This window comes from Numenius arquata, chromosome 3 (genome assembly GCF_964106895.1).
Source record: "Numenius arquata chromosome 3, bNumArq3.hap1.1, whole genome shotgun sequence".
In the NCBI taxonomy this organism is placed as follows: domain Eukaryota; kingdom Metazoa; phylum Chordata; class Aves; order Charadriiformes; family Scolopacidae; genus Numenius; species Numenius arquata.
The window spans coordinates 12,702,135-12,718,652 of NC_133578.1; the positions used below are offsets into that span (position 1 = coordinate 12,702,135).

Consider the following 16,518-nt stretch of genomic DNA (forward strand, 5'->3'; position numbering starts at 1 on the left):
ATGCCACTGATCCAGGTGGAGTAAAATGATCTCTTGGATCTTACCATCAGGCGTAAGTTGCTATCGCTGGAGATTTATTTCGCCCTTTCAGCCTCCAGGCTTTCTCCTCCATGCTTCAAGCAAGGCTCAGCCAAGCTGAGGAATTGAGTGCTCTGTGTCAAACAGGGCTGCAGCAAGGGATACAAGGTTAACTGTTAACTGTGGACAGTTGAGTAACAGAGGTGGAGGGAAGACTGGCAAAAAGAGAAAAAAATGTTTTCAGAGGAGACTCCAAATGAGACGAGGAAGCAGTGAGGCTTCAGAGGTCAGGAGACGTGGCTGGCATGGGGATGCGGGAGAGGAAGGCAGGCGCAGGTGAGCAGAGGGGCTGCTGCCAGAGAGGTCACCTGCAGGTGCTTGGTGAGGTCATTTTGCTCTGAACGTAAAAGCAGTGGGCAAGAAGTGATATCCTGGAGACCACAGGTGAAGACCCTTTTCTGAGCAGCCTTCTTGGGGTGAAAGCTGGTTGCTGGGGAGAACTGCCAAAGATGTGCAAGGGATGGAGGGTCTGCAAGTTTGAATAAGCACCTTCGCATCTCCAGGTTAGTTTCTTGGCCTGTCAGGAAGAAACCGTGTTCTCTGTTGGGCTTTTGTAGAGCTGAGCATGGGAACGTCTCAATCCTGACTGAGTAGGCACGATTGTAGCATAAGTTTGGAAGATGATACGCTAATCTAAATAATTTCCAGAGAGTCCTTATCCTGTATAAACAGAGCAAACAGTATTACAAGCTGCTGCACAATTTAAAGCTCATGATAGCATCTACTATAATGCTGAGAAGTAGTGATTACTTAATTAGAGGCTGCCTAAAGGTTTGTGATAAGTGCATACATGTGTAATTTTAATTTTTATAGTTCTTCTGAACTGTTTATCTTTCAACCCTAAAATTCTCTTGACCTTTTATAAATGTTTTGAAGGAAAAAAGCATTTTGCATTTACATCAATAGGACTTTAAAAATCATATACACATGTATTACTTAAGACTTAGACATTCCTAGGGGAAAAAAATGTAATATTCTTTATTTTCAGGTGAACCTGGCCCCAGGAGGTTAAATAAATTGCACAAGATCGCTGAGGGAGGTAGTGACAGAGTCAGAAGTGGGGTTACGGCTCCAGCACTCCAAGCTCTCACGGAGAACTTAAATCATACCTGTTATTCAAGAATTTGCATGGCTAACAAGCCAGTTACACTTAAAATAGCTTTTTTTTCTTGTCCCATTGACTCCCCTAAGACACAAAAGCAGTAAAATATTGTTAGAGGGGCACCACACAGCAAATAAATTAGTGAAAGCTGCAGCCAGAGAGAAAACTGAGATTCGTAAGAAGCAAAGCCAGTCAGTGCGAAGGGAAACCAAAGTGGAGGAATGCAGGTGCTTCAGTAGGAGGAGAAGAGATGAGAAGATGAAAAGGAGTACGTTGAAGGGAGAGCTGGACGGGAAGGATTGGTGCCGAAGAAGTCGCTGTGGTGCCAAACCCCTCAGAGATGGCAGCGAGGTGCGTCTTAATGAGTACAGCAAAATAATGAAGCCATGTGCTTGCTTAATATGTCATCAGCCAGCTGAAGGCAAAACCCAACAGCGAACACTCAGGGACAAGTTAGGACAGGATTTATCTCACCAAAGTTTAATGATCTGGATCTTGCCCACTGTGAAGCAGCTGGTTGTTGCTATTTCTCCTCAGTTACTGCAGGGGGAGCAGACACGTCCAGCCGCCTTTATACGCCTCGGGTTTAGGTGACTGAAGGTAGGGAAGGTAAACCCTTAGGCTTTGTTCACCGGATTTATACACGACTTTTAAATCAAGTTTCCCCAAGGAAAAATACCGAGCCTGAGGAGTTGGCAGTAGTTGTGCTCGTCGGTGATGGAGTCACAAGAGAAGCACAGAGGCAAAGGTCTCAAAGGACCCTCAGAAAGACATTCAGAAAATTCAACTTCAGTTTTCTTTGCAGCATAATAAACTGTGAAATATATCAGATTGCTGATCCACTTTGTAACCCATTTTTATGGGGAAAGTAACAGTCTTCTCTGATTTAGACTAATTAAGCCCAAAGCCTTTCATCTTTTTTTTTTTAAACAGAAGTAAACCCTTCTGTTTACTAAACATCTTTATAATTCTATTGCTTCTTTCTCTGGACCTTTTTTTCCTTATATCTTTCTTAAAGATTGGTGATTGAAGCTGGAAGTATTATTCAAGCTTTAGCTGGAAACTAGACTAATAATCCATTAGTGTCTTCCTGTTTCTTGGATGGTAATGCCAATTCACAGATATGTTGAATCAGTGAATTTATGTTAAGTGCAGCCCAGCTTCATCACAAGTGCCTAAAACTCTGAATCAGGCTCCTGAAATCACAGCGCTGGCTAAGAACCCATGACTTTCTAACAATTCCGCACTCTGAAAAAAATTGCATCTGATTTTAGAGGTTTTAGAGAAACCTGTGGCCATAATCACAAGAGCTAAGATTATATTCGCTGGAGTGAACTGTTCTTGCTAACACAGCATCAGCTGGGTGTGAGCAAGGTCATAAAAATCATCAGCAGAATATCCAGTTTATTTCCTTGCTTCTCTTTTAAAAGTCTTCTCTGCCAATTCAGTCATAAGGGCCTGTGCTGGGAAGAAGAGTTTCTTTCATGGAACAACAGTGTTTAATTCTCAAGGGCTTTACAAGTCTGAAGCCACCTTGTAATTTCACATAAAGTATCTCACTGGTAATAAATGCAGATGTTAGAACAAAATACAGCATTATCCCAACGGCTCTTGATGCAGCAGGGCCCAGCGTGATCTCCTGCATAAAGAACATCATATTTCTGAAAAGTAATCTTCACGCTGCATCTCAATTAGTTTGAAAAGCAACATGTTGTTAATGCATTTTTTGTTTACAGGGCCATCAGCATTGTGGGCTTATGGAAATAACACGAGTGAGATTCTCTGATGATTGTGTCCCAAGCCATTCCAACAGTAACGCTCTCTCTTTGGGGCTTTTCCGCTTACTTTATTCCCTCTCTGGTAGAAGCAGCTGATCTGGAAAGCCACATGAATATACTCCTAGTACGCATAATCCCTTTAGTTCCCAACATGACTGTAATTGAACACATTGGCAGACTTTGTTTGTATTTAAATATTTTCATAGAAGAGAAAGTCATTCCAAGCTGATCACTTCATGAGGCCAAAAATTTCATTAGAAGCCATTTAAACAATTACGATAAATAAGAAAATCATTATTTGTAAGTACAGTTTTGCCATAAACACTAGAATTTATATTCAAAGAACTCTTGGTCCCTAAAGAAATTTGTCTTTGTTTATAATAAGAGCCACAATGAACTTACTTGAGTAAGAAAGAAAAAAAACCACACATAAGGCTTTGTAATCCACAGTTAGGATGTTCTATTTGAAATTTAATTCAGAAGGTTTCTTCGGACTGAAGGGATTATTAGGCACTGTAATATCTAATAAGATTATAAGATGGAGGTGGTAGCTCACTGTAATAGAAACCCGCTAAGACACAGGAATATACTCAGACATAGGGACGGGCAGGAGTTTCTGGGTTATCAAATCCAGTCCCCAGGTATCACAGGCAACTGGATCACATAATCCATTTCATACATTTTGTGAGCTTCACGTTAAAACTAGGTATGGTTTTGGCCCTATAATTTTTGCACCCTCACTCTGCAGGGTGTACTCTTAATTATTCATAGCCGATTTATACCCACTTGCTCATACGCCAAGATTGCCTACATTTAATATTTCCCCTAGCTGATGTAGTTACAAGTAGTGATCAAACCATATCTCGGTTTTCAGCTGCCAGGCTAAACGAGCTGCGTACGTACACTTTCCTTTCATGAAAGGCTCTCCAGTCTCTTCATCTTAGCAGCCCTTCTCTGTACCCACTTCATTGAGAATCCAGGTTTCTTTAAGTGAATGATCAGAATCGTGGTTTATTCCAAACATCTTATTGGCGTCTTATACAAGGACGTTCATGCTTCCCTCGCTCTTCTGGAAATGTCTCTCCTGTTGCTTTTCAGAATTTCAGTTGTGTTTTCCATGGGTTTCCTGCAGAATTTTTCCTGCTGCTCTCTTACTGCTTCTGTGGCCTCACTCTTCAAGGACATTCAGTTCTTGCTGTGGGATATTTTGAACTTCCTCTACACCAACGATACCCCCTAACTTTGTGGCTTCGGTACTTTTTAATGATGGGATACCTGTGTTTTCCAAATGGGTCATTAATGAAAATAGTAACAATAATAAGTCTTAAGACTTACTTCTTAGGAGCTCTGAATGATTCCCTTTCAACACAGCTCAGCTTCTCTTCTTCTAACACCCTGTATGCCTTCCAGTTCCTCTATAAATCTCAGACTTCTCCAGGTTGGAGATATAATTTTATACATGGCTCCTCATCAGTTACTTTATTGAAGTCCAGCCAGTCAGATTTCCCTTCTTTGTCTTGCTAATTAATTACTGTATCAAAGAAAGCTATTGAATTGGTCTGGTATTATCTAGCCTTAGTAAATGCTGAATTCATTTTATTCTGTTTTCCTCTGACTGTCATGACTTCCATAATTCTCTCCTCCCACATTCTTTCCTAAAGCCCGACATAAAACATTGATGTACACAAAGCAAAATATATTGTGCCTTTTGAGTGAAATCCGTGTTTTATTTGTCTTTGGTATAGATTATTCACATCAATATGTATTTTTTGACTAGCAGTTAAGGTTGAGCAGCAGTTATAAACACATTGGTTGCCTCGCTATATTCACCAGCAGAAGTGTATATGAATGTATATGATTTTTTTTTTTTATTCTAAATACTGCTCGTACCACTCTTTAAAGGGATTGGAATATAAATTCAGCATGTTGCTCCGATTGAGACATGGCCCCACATGGAACAGGGTCTTTTCCCGAGCAGGTTTGTCATCCAACTCAAACATGAGATATGTTGCAGAAAATCAGAGGACGGCATGTACGGTGACTTGACATGTCGGGTGATCACAGGTATTGGGCATGGAAGAAATGCGGCTTTCGAAGAAACAGAGAAGAGTTGGGAAGGATTTGGCTGAGAAGTATTGGATGATTGTTCCAGATGATAGAGATAAATTACACATGGTATTGTCGTCTTCTTTGTGCTTAATTTTTAATTATGTGTGGGCAGTGCACAAATTGAAAGAAGAGCTGGTAAGAAACTAAATCGAGACTTGAATTTCAAGTCCAGCACTGACCCACAGACTTTGAGTGTCCTTGGGCAAAACGCTTTCTCCTTTTTTTTCCCTCTCACCGCCTCATCTGTAAAACAGAGATAACACTACTTCTTTTTCCCCAACCTGACTATTTACATAATAAAAGCCTTTCCATGCATGACAGTCTCTTATATATTTGTATAGCATCTAGCATAATGAGGACCTGGATCTTGGGACTACAATGCAAACAATACACAACAATTAAGATTATACATCCACCCAAAATATACCTAATGCGCCTAATACTGCGGTTCCTCGCCGGAGAGACATGACTTTATTACAGGGTGAACTGTGCTTCTGTGACTTCTGCAGCCCCTCCTTTTGTTCTGCTCTCTCGCCTACAGAAGGTGCAGAGGTGGGTTTTAGGAAAGTTGGGAGTCCTGATCCTTTTATCATCTCCTGCAGGTGGAAGGAGTGATGGACCCCAAAGTCCGAAGGGACCTGCCAGGAGCTGGGCAGCATCACGCAGAGGCTCTGCAGAAGAGAAGACTGAGAGGGGAATCTCATCAATGCTTATAAATATCTAAAGGGCAGGTGTCAAGACAATGGGGTCAGACTCTTTTCGGTGGTGCCCAGCAACAGGACAAGAGGCTACAGGCATAAACTGGGACACAGAAAATTCCATCTCAACATAAGGATTTTTCTTCTTTACTTTGAGGGTGCCAAAGCACTGGAACAGACTGCCCAGAGAGATTGTGGAGTCTCCTTCTCTGGAGAAATTCCAAACCCTCCTGGGTGCGTTCCTGTCCAACCTGCTCTAGGTGACCCTGCAGAGGGATTGGATCCTGCAGAGGGATTGGACTAGATGATCTCCAAAGGTCCCTTCCAACCCCTACTGTTCTGTGATTCGGTGATTTCCTGTGACGACTCCTGCTGTATCAGGGAAGGTCTGCCTTGAAGGCAGCTGGTTCTTCTCTGGAAAGGGAAAAAAGGCCTCAGCCAGCAGTGTCTTGTCCATGTTGTCACTGGAGAGGCCTGGATATCACTGCGGGACGGCCCAAGCACGGGGCTGTCCTTTCCCTCTCTAAGCAAATCCCGCACTCTGGGAGAGGTCTCGGTACATGCTGGAGACGTGGTAGGAAACACTAGATCTGGTCACCCTGATCCACACTCACGGGGTGGGGCACAGTAATAAGTGTCCCCTCACCAGCAATCTGGAGGGTACAGGATGGGACCCTCATTATTATGCTTCCCGTTTCCCTAGGAAACATTATCTTGAGAGTTTATGCTCAGGTTGGAGACAAACAGCTTCTCACGACGGAACTTTTTGGGAAGTGGGCAGCTCTTTCCCCATAACCTGTACGGCCAGAAGATAACGCCAAAATACTGCTCTCGTCAGAGCTCAGTCTGGGTCTGCTGCAGCTTCTCTGCGTGCCAGGAGAAAGTAAAGCGGAGGGTGCTTGGCTCCCTGAGGCTGGGTTGGCTCTGCAGCCACTTGGCGTGAAGGGCAGCAAACGCATGCATAAATTAGAAGCTTTTAAGGCCAATTTCCTTGTTTTGTCCCAGAGTAACTGACTGAGGGCACTTAATGTTTGCAGCCCTCCCCATAGGCAGGTGACATTTTTTAGTGCTTCTCTTGTGCTGGCAGATGTGCTATTACATTAATTTAATTGTGCAACACCGCCCTAGCTAAAAAACAGACATTTAAAAAAAAAAAACTAATTACTTTCTCCCCCAACCTCCTTCACAATTTTTTTATAAACAAACAAACAAAAAAAAGAATAAGCAAAGGGATGGCAACCGGATTATTAATAATACATAGTAACTGATTCATTTGGTTTCACGTACTGTGCAAGGAAGATTGCGTTGTGTTGTGGCTATTGTTGTCTTACGGGAACGGAGACTAGATATCAGGTGTCCGTTACAAATGTTAGGCACGATATGAAACACCCACACACACCGAAAGGACCGTCAACACCGCGGGAAGAATTACTCATTTTGCAAGCAGAAAAATCACAAAGCAGAGGAGTGACAAATGCTCTAGATAAATCCAGAGCTCCAATTTAATGCATGGGCTAAGGGCCTTTTTTCCCCAAGTAAAGACTCCTAACTCTTACAGCGTTTCTTACTTCTCCATAATTTAGCTGTGCACATATTTGGCATTTAGAGTGTGACGGATTTACACATTTGCTACCAAATGAGCTGCAAGAGCTAATCAGCTCGCGCAGAATCGCACATATTAATGAAGGCGGCTCTTCTGCATGCCTGCGATGTAGACACCCACTTAACTGGGGCACCAGAGACTAATTTGAAAAGATTTTGTTCACGTAGGAGCTTTTTTCCTATGATGAATGCTTGCAGGGAATCATGTGCTGTAGAGAGGGAGGGAGCAGTATCTGCGAAATCTGACTAAATGGTTCTCATTACTGAGTGATGGAAGAGCAATAGGATAGATAATTTATTAGTGGCTCAAAGCTAATGAGAATAATTAGCACTATGATGCTTTCTAAGCAAACACAGAACTGTTCCTTATGGAGCACAGTTGCCCTGCAAGAGCTGCGAGTGCTCCGGGCAGGAGGACAGAGCACTTCCAGGGGCAGGGACCACGTCGGGCAGCTGGGTGGAAACGCCTGGACATCCTCCTGGCTTTAATTATGGGCCAGCATTGGAGCTCTGATGCCCTAAATTTTGGGCTAACAGACCATCTTTTTGCAGACCTCAAACCCAGCTACAGTTGGCCGATGAATACGCAGAGTTTACGCTTCAGCTTAACTCCTTGGAAACCAGAGTCTGGAAATCGCTGCCTTAGATACTGAGATTTTTTGCAACATTGCATCATACAGAGCCTGCCAAAACCTTGGCAAAAGCCGAGGCAGTCAAGGGTGCTTCGCAGGGAGTATTTCAGTGGTGCCGGTCAGTCAGGCGTTCCAGGAGTCCTGGTTGCCAGCAGATAAAATGGTATTTGGAGTCTTTTCCTTTGCAGAAACACCCAGGTACTCTCCTTCCTTAATCGGTAAATAAAAGCAAGATGCACAGAGAAAGCGTAGCAACTTCTCACGACCAGCCAAGTAAAATAACAGGAGAAATTTTGGTTTCCGATGAGTTCCAGCAGAGAGCAGTTATGTATACAATCGGATTAGCCAGAGGGCTGCACACCCGCAGTTCCAGCGGAGCCATGGAATGCTCAGGGATGCTGGGCTGCCAAAGGCAAAGGAAATGCCAGCCTTTGGCCCCAATGCTCAGCACCTGCTGATAAAAGCTAATTTCCCCCCCTCTCAGTTTTCAGAATTTACTCCTGCAATCCCAGTGTACCATTACAGACCCAATCTCACTAAAATAAGCCTATTAAATTAAAATGAGGTGCACGTGGGCAACAGTCCTCACTCCCCTGAGTGTCGTTTTGAGCAAATGGCTTGTTTCATAGTTTGTAAAATGCAGTTGGCAGTGGTTTAGTATTATTCTAGGAAACCCATACCGGCAACATTTCTTTCTCTTAATATAAGACTATAAAGAATATGGAGAGTGATTTTGCTTTTGATTTTTAAAAGGAAAACAGCTTATGGAAGGATCTGTAGACTAAGCCACCAGGTCTTGACTTTTCTTTTGAAAAGCAGTAAGCCTCTAAAATCAAAATCATCCATGAAGCAATTCCATCTGAAATGAGACTGTCTGAAGCATTCTCTTAGAGCTTACTCATGACGGGAGTTGCATCCGCTTTTTTACTCCCTAATTAAATGCTGTAAGGACATAAACCTTACCCCTCTAATCTTTTTTTTTTTGACCATTAATATCAATCTATCCTTGTGGATGACTGTTGAGAGAAGTCAGCAAGATTCAGGGACCTAATTTGGCCTGGGGGGGAGTTTAGAAAAATTCCCAAGGCTGTTTTCACCCAACTGCAACCAGTTAGGAGGGGGTTGGGGGGTGGTGTCAATGGGGCTATCAGATCCAGAATGCAATTTTGCAGGGGGAGGAAAGAGGAAAAGGACATTTGCTAAGTTGCCTTTCTTGGTTCAGATTGGAAAGCAAGTTTCTTCCAGTCTCTCCTATAGGAGTTCATAGAATCATAGAGTCATTTTGGTTGGAAGAGACCTTTACGATCATCAAGTCCAACCGTTCAACCCAGCACTGCGGTTACCACTAAACCACGTCCCTCAGCACAACATCTACATGTATTTTAAATACCTCCAGGGATGGAGACTCAACCACTCCCCTGGGCAGCCTGTTCCAATGCTTGACAACCCTTTTGATGAAGAAATTTTTCCTAATATCGAATCTGAACCTCCCCTGGCACAACTTGAGGCCATTTCTCTTGTCCTGTCACCTGTTACTTGGGAGAAGAGACCAAACCCCACCTCTCTACAACCTCCTCGATAAGGTCTCCCCTCAGCCTCCTTTTCTCCAGGCTTAAACAACCCCAGTTCCCTCAGCCGCTCCTCATAAGACTTGTTCTCCAGCCCCCTCACCACTAGTTGGTCTGCTCTGAACAAATAAGGACATAGTTACTGGGTCAGAGACAGAGGGATAACTCCTTTACAACAGAAGCCAAATTATCCTCTTGGGTTGCAGGGGACCGGGATAAAAGCATATGCTTCTCTTGGGACTTCAACCTAGGTCTCCCATATCCCAGAGTATTCACTCTCCTGGGATCTTGTCAGGGCTCCTTTTTCCTTCCTTTAGTGGATGAAACAAATCCAACATCTCAGGCTCTACCATTAAATGGGGAAACCATTTCCCAACCAGCTGCTTCAGTCTGCACAAAATGCTTGGTCCTGCTGCCCTTTGTCTCTCCGTCCAACTCCACAAGGGGACTCAGACCTGTGGGGTATTTATATGGTGTTTAAGCCAACACTGGGGGGAACAAAGCGATACACAATCCTTGCTCAGCCTCTCTGCTGCGTACACGTATTACCCCTTCTCAACGAGACTCAATCTGCTTGGGGTTAACAGCGTAGCGGATGTCTCAGGCCTCTGCATCACACCTTAAAAGGGCTGAAAGAGCAAACCCATAATTGCAAGAGCAGAATCTCTGATTCACTGCAAACCATTTGTTATCAGCAATTAAGTTTCTTGCTGATAAATGAATCACGATTTGAAAGCCCAAATTACTCACTTTTAACCATGGCAGAAATTCCTATGTGGTTATGAACGCCTGGGCTGTGCACCTACTACTAGGGGCTAGAAAATCTGAGTGTGTGCAATGCCCAACCGTTTAAATATACAGAGTAAGAGCTCTTATAATATAAGATACTTTTCATTCACAGTTTGTAGAAAAAAAAATTCCAAAGTATTTCAATTTCAACTTGACTGAAGCAAATATAAACATAAACTGACTTCACTAGCAAATACAAACACCAACTTCTGTTTTACTGGAGGCAACAGATTTACAACAGTGTAACCGAGATCCAGACCGGGTCTCCTAATTAAAAAGGCTTGGAAGCAAAGCTCATAGCTCACGGTACACTCTAGTTCACAGTAACTAAGGCTTTTGTCAGCCATTTGATGTAATCGTTTATGGTGTTCAAAACTGTATTTTCCAAAAACCATTGAGACTATAAACCAGATGAGTCACGACCCTGTAACAGAAGGTAAATTATTCTCAAATATTTTATATTTGTGCATTAACACATGATTAGCCAAGAAAAAATGAATGCCCAAGTCCAAGAAGTAACTGACAAAAGACTGAAGGGAAAAATGAGAATCCCTAATTTTAATTTTATTATGGTGTAACCAGCTGTAAGGAATTACTGGTCTGAAGCACAGTGTGCAATTGTCCTATCCTAAACATTTACTAAAGCCTATAATTCAGAATGATCCTGACAAGTGATGTCACCATTGGCAAGCTATGATTTTTTTTCCTTTTTTTTTTTTTTAAGTCTACATTTCTCAGCAATTAGCACAAACATAGGCACAGCCTATGCACAGAAATGCTCGAGCATTTCTGGAGACTGTATTTCTTTAATGCCAGCTGCTTTGACTCTAAGATAAAAAAAAAATGCAGTAAGTTCTAGACTGATCATACTTGATAGTTTGCTGATAAGCAAAACAATTCCTGTTTCGAATCAAATGGCATCAATATATATAATTTTGTAAATGTAGGGCAGTTTGCTACTGAAAGCTTGAAAGAAAGAATTACCGTGATCTTATGCAAAAGCACTGAACACAACATGAAGTAAGTATGCTAACAGAAAAGAAAAAAAAAAAACCCACAGTAAGAGACTTACTAAATTAAGCTACTTTCACACTAGGATATTATGTACTACCCCACAGCTGATTTTTTGAGTGAAGAGACTCATCAGGTGCTTAATAAGAGAAGATACTTGGCACAGCTCCATCGCCATTCAAACTGATGTCATGGTTAACAAGCTGGCTACCATACAAGGCCAATCAGGCTACTGGTATTCCAGATTACTCACTAATGGCTTCAGCAGCTTAACGAGTGCCAAACGTACAGTGCCATTAATTGGGCAAGAGAGAAGAGGGGAAAAAAAAATATCGAGAAAGGAGGTAAGATGCCGTTCACCTCCTGAGCAGCACAGCACCGAGTTGTCCATGAGCACGGCCTTCACCAAGGAACCAAACTGGCAAAAGGAAATGAGATGGGCAGAGTGAGGAGGAGGAGGAAGATTTGAGACCCAAGGCACAGTTCTTCACGGTAAAAAGCCGTTTCATCTGCCCGTTGAATGCCAGGGCAGATGGAGGCCGCCCCTCGCCCCACCAAACACCCCACTGTGCCACCCAGCACACCTGGACACCTGGGTGTCCCCAGTGAAGGGGAGGTGGGCACCTGTCCTGCCTGTGCTGGCTCTTACTAAGCCACCACCAGCTACGGTCGCTCACCCAGCGGGGAAGAAGCTGAACAAGGCTGATTAATGATAAAAATACTTGTCTGTTTTAAAATTTATTTTTAGTTCAAAGTGAATCACAACTTCCTGCCCCTCCCTCTCCCCTCCTGTGAAGACATAAGTACCTCCAGATCAACATCTATTTTTTTTCTTTAAAAGTATCAAGAGTGTAACACATTTCAATTGCTGCCAGTACAGGTTTTACAGTGGTGATTTTGTCAGAGACGGATTGTTTATGCAACTCCTTAAAGAGCAAAAAGGAAAAATCCCACATACAAACACAGATCAACTTTTGGCATGTAAACACGTAACGTACGTAATTACTGCATTATCAAAAGTATTATGCATTTATCAAAACAGTTGAACATAACACTTTCCAACATGTATTTGATATGGCCCAATCATAATTTGAAGGGAGATTGTATATCCTATAATGGTAACTGTATACCCCCATAGGGTAATCACTCCGGCCATAACTTACAGAGGCATTTGACAATATTGATGCCAAAAAAAGGAGGGTTTAGTCTAATTTTACCCATGCTCTGCTGCTTTTTGACACTTGGTTTAATTAACTCAATACATTCTATAAAGGTATGTAAACAGTCCTGATTTAAAGACCAGAGAGATTTAAGTGAAATCAACAGATCTGGACTGGTCAATGTTAATGTCTTCATTAACTCAGATACCTTATTTATCCCTGAGCACCTTAAAATTGTTCCCCCAAATCTCACTGAAGAACATGTAACTATTTCACAAGAATGTAAAACTGCATTTGGATTAATCTGTGTGTTACAAGTCCCACTTTCCTTCACTGGTTTAAAAAAACAAAACAAAAAATGTGTCCCCTCCCCTTTGTTTTTTACAAGTACTGCAATACCTTGAAAAAAAAAAAAAAAAATCACCCTATCAAACAACATCACCTACAGACACACTACAGACTACAAAAATATTGCATAGGAGTGTCAGTGGGCATAGTCTCACAACATGAGAGAAAATGCTAAGTTTTCTTTAAAACATTATGGCAACATTCTAATTTATTTTCCTTTTAAAAATCAAGTGGTTTCACTTTATTTCAAAATTGTACAAAATGGCCATGGCTGTTTATAAAAAAAAGTCTCTGTCTTGAGAATATGTGAAGTCTCAGGTGCATTAACAAAAGACCTGGAACCATTCACAGTGCAGCGGAAAGCTTCTTTTGAGGCAGAAACTACAATTCATCCTTCTTCTTTCCTACTCTTTCATGGTCTCTTTCTCTCAGGGTTCGCATGAAAGTGGTGAATCCAGACTCCTGTTTTTGAAGAAAGAAAAATACAGGTCATATTTTTACAAACCAACCAAAACAATGTGTCAAGAACGCTTTTAGCTTCTGTATCCCACGGCAGAATATAAAGTAAGGAACAGTTATTGCTTCTGCATCGCCCCATCGTGCAGTGCTCTGCTCCAGTGCTGCTCCGCTGCAATACAAGGGGAAAATATCCACCCAGATGCCACATAGAGAAAAAGGCCCTAAAGCTAACAGGACAATGTAAAATCTGTCCCTAGAAATGCCACCGATGCCTACTTGTCAAAAACACTCTCAAAGACATTTTCATGCCACATTTGCATGCTACCTGTGTCATTTTGCAAGCAGTTACTGGATCAGCTGTTGGCCATACACACATTTGCTGCTGCTCCTCATTCCTTAACAGTTTTGATAATGATCTTCCTCCTTTTCTACACATTCAGATGAAGAGAATTACATTTTTTCAAGTTACTATCAAAATTGTTGTCAAACAATTTCAGACCTGGATGCCTAGATCCTGACCTCTGTATTTCAACAACTTAAGAGTTTCTGATTTCTAAGGCTGCCAGATGCCAGCAGTTTCCTTTTGAAAACAAACCAAAAAAGCCCCAGAGCTGGGAAGCTTTTTGAGAAGATTGAACAACAAGAACTTGAACTTCTAAAACCACTCACTATTCTTCCATTGAAAAAACCTGAAGTGACAAGTTTTGACCATACATCATCTGAGGACATCTGGCAATCACTAGGTCCCATGGGAGGACCCGTTTTCACAGCAGTGTGTCTGGAAGTCATTTAAAGTACACTTGGGTCAGAGGGTGTCCTGACTCTTCCTTGCTTGAACTGCTTGGGGTGAAGTGCCCTAAAAATCTCTGCTCTGGAACTGCAATTCCCTGGAAGGTGTGGAGGACCACTGACAGGCTACCACCGAGGGACGTGCTCTTCCCCATAGCCAGTGCTCCAGTGTGGGGTGGGAAGGAGCTGAGAGCTCCAGCTCTACTGGCTCTGGCTGCTGCTGTAACAGGCCATGTTCCTCCCACAGCAGCTGACACCATCTCTTTTCTTCCCTGCCCACGTGAAATGATGATACAGCATCGGGACCACACTGAACTAACTGCTCATGGACATCTACTGATTAAGTGCCAGAATCAGGAACAGAAAACAGGTCCCCTGGCTCCCACTGCTCTCTCCTGAGATTTGTTTCGCAAGGTGGCAGGTGATTGGCCAACGTGGTTCAAAAGGTGCTGTCATGACAATGAGAAGTCCTTTAACAGCGCAATCCCTTGTTGCTGAAACAGATGTGTGAACAGACCGGGAAAGTCCGTGGAAGGCTCTGTGCTAAGCACTGCCTCCAGCATTACCACGGTAGGAGGTAACAAAACCTAATTTGATGCTGCACAAGGAGAAGACCATAGATCCCAGGAGAGGTGGAGGGGGAACAGTTGCCAGCAGCAGAAGGATTGCGGTGTTCCTGTTGGGTAATTTAATTCTACCCAAGAAAGGGTTGGCTGCACGCAAGGGATTAGTCAGTCCACTTTCCAGCATAGGGATAATCATCTCCCAACTGCTGTGGCCTCACAGCACTCCTGTCTTCCTAAATTCTATTTATCAGCCACCACAGATCCTTCCTTTCATATATCATTTCTATAAGTATGGGTTAGAAATACAAAGATTGCAGCTGAAATTTTACTTAATTGTTGGCTACTACACCAATCTTTGCTTTTAAGAAAAGATCCACAATTGGAACTAAAGCACAGTATCCATAACAATGCCTGTATCAGCACATGAAATGGTAATTACTGGGGTCCTAATGCTGGAGAAAACCAGGAAGTGAAGGTCCACGAAGACTTCTCTAAGATCCGGACTGACAAAGAACCTCAGAATTTGGCCTTTTCTTCATGCTCCTCTGTAATTTGGTGAGCTGTAATAGCAGGAATAACTTTCAGGCAAGGCTCTTTTATCAAAATACTGAATAGTTTGAAGATCCCAAGTTTTTTCTTGCATACCCTAGCTTCTCTGGGCAATCCATCACTGCTGAGAAGTAACCTCCCTCTAGGAGGCTATGACAGAGAACGCACACAAATGGTCTCTTATTTTCAGGCACTTTACAACCACGGAAGGCATTTTGCCATTTCTGCCCCTTGTACTCATAGTATATAATTAGCTGGCCACAGCAGGACAACAGAATGAAGCTTCAGCCCATGGGCTAGATGGCACAATTGGTCTTTCCATCCTGAGCTCCAGGAGTGAATCTGATTCAGGGAGAATGAGATATTTAGTTTCTCCCCCAGTCTCCAAAGGACAGCTTTGTCCCTGCTATGAAACCAATGGCCGGTCACCATTTGGCAGCCTGGTGGACCCACGTTTGCAGTATATGCACGATCCAGATTCAGGACTCACAGGAGCAAGTTCTGTATTTTCTGGCATTTCTGCACCTAGCAGCAGCCCGTGCAATAAGCCTTTCACTGGGTCCAAATTCACTTGCAGACTTCAGCTTAAAGAACAAAACACACAACAAAGCACTACCAAATCTACTCCTTTTTCCTCTTCTCGCATACCTAAAATAAACCAAGTACGTTCTTCATGCAGAGATGTACAGGGGTGTGGTACACAATGATTCATCCGTGTAAGACAGTAACAGAAGCAGTTAAACATCTTTCCAGCGTGGTAAAAATTTACTCCACAATTTTCATTTGCAAGGCAGCAGAGACCTTCCTCTCTGTAGCAGGAGATGACTCTTGCTTTCACTTACCCCTCTTTCTCCAGTATATTTTTCCACAAATTTCCCGTAGTTGTAATAGTTGAAGGTAGGGTAGCCATCAACCCCCTCCTGCTTACACAGGTCATGGTTCTGTTCTTTGGCACAGTCCACTGCGGCGTAGGCGATCTGAAACGAAAGAGATCAGCATGAGGTAGCAGAAGACAAAGCAAGACCCCACTTCATGGTTATGCTGCTGCAGCTTAGGAGAGACCCAAGTCTTCTGCCAAAAATGCAACGGCTTTTGCAACAGCTCAGCTGTGGAGGAAGGTCAGAAGGTGGTCATCAGGACAAGCCATGGGAATGGCAGAGCAGAAGCCTGCTCCCTCCCACTGAAACACTGCTCACACAGCACCTGGCCCACGCAGCTGCAAGGCACATTCGACTCACAGAGAAGAAAATCACCTTCCCAGCCTCCCTGCTGAGCACTCC

General features: G+C 42.9%; 1 protein-coding gene across 1 annotated transcript in view; it reads right to left on the reverse strand.

Moving 5' to 3' along the window:
* Positions 1-13,256: 13,256 nt before the first annotated feature.
* PDIA5 (protein disulfide isomerase family A member 5) overlaps positions 13,257-16,518 on the reverse strand; it is a 101,809-nt gene continuing 98,547 nt past the window's right edge. The window contains exons 16-17 of the mRNA XM_074145667.1: positions 16,081-16,215; positions 13,257-13,337 (exon numbers count right to left, since the gene is read on the reverse strand). Of these exons, the coding sequence (XP_074001768.1) occupies positions 13,257-13,337; positions 16,081-16,215 (216 nt within the window). The remainder of the gene's footprint in view (positions 13,338-16,080; positions 16,216-16,518) is intronic.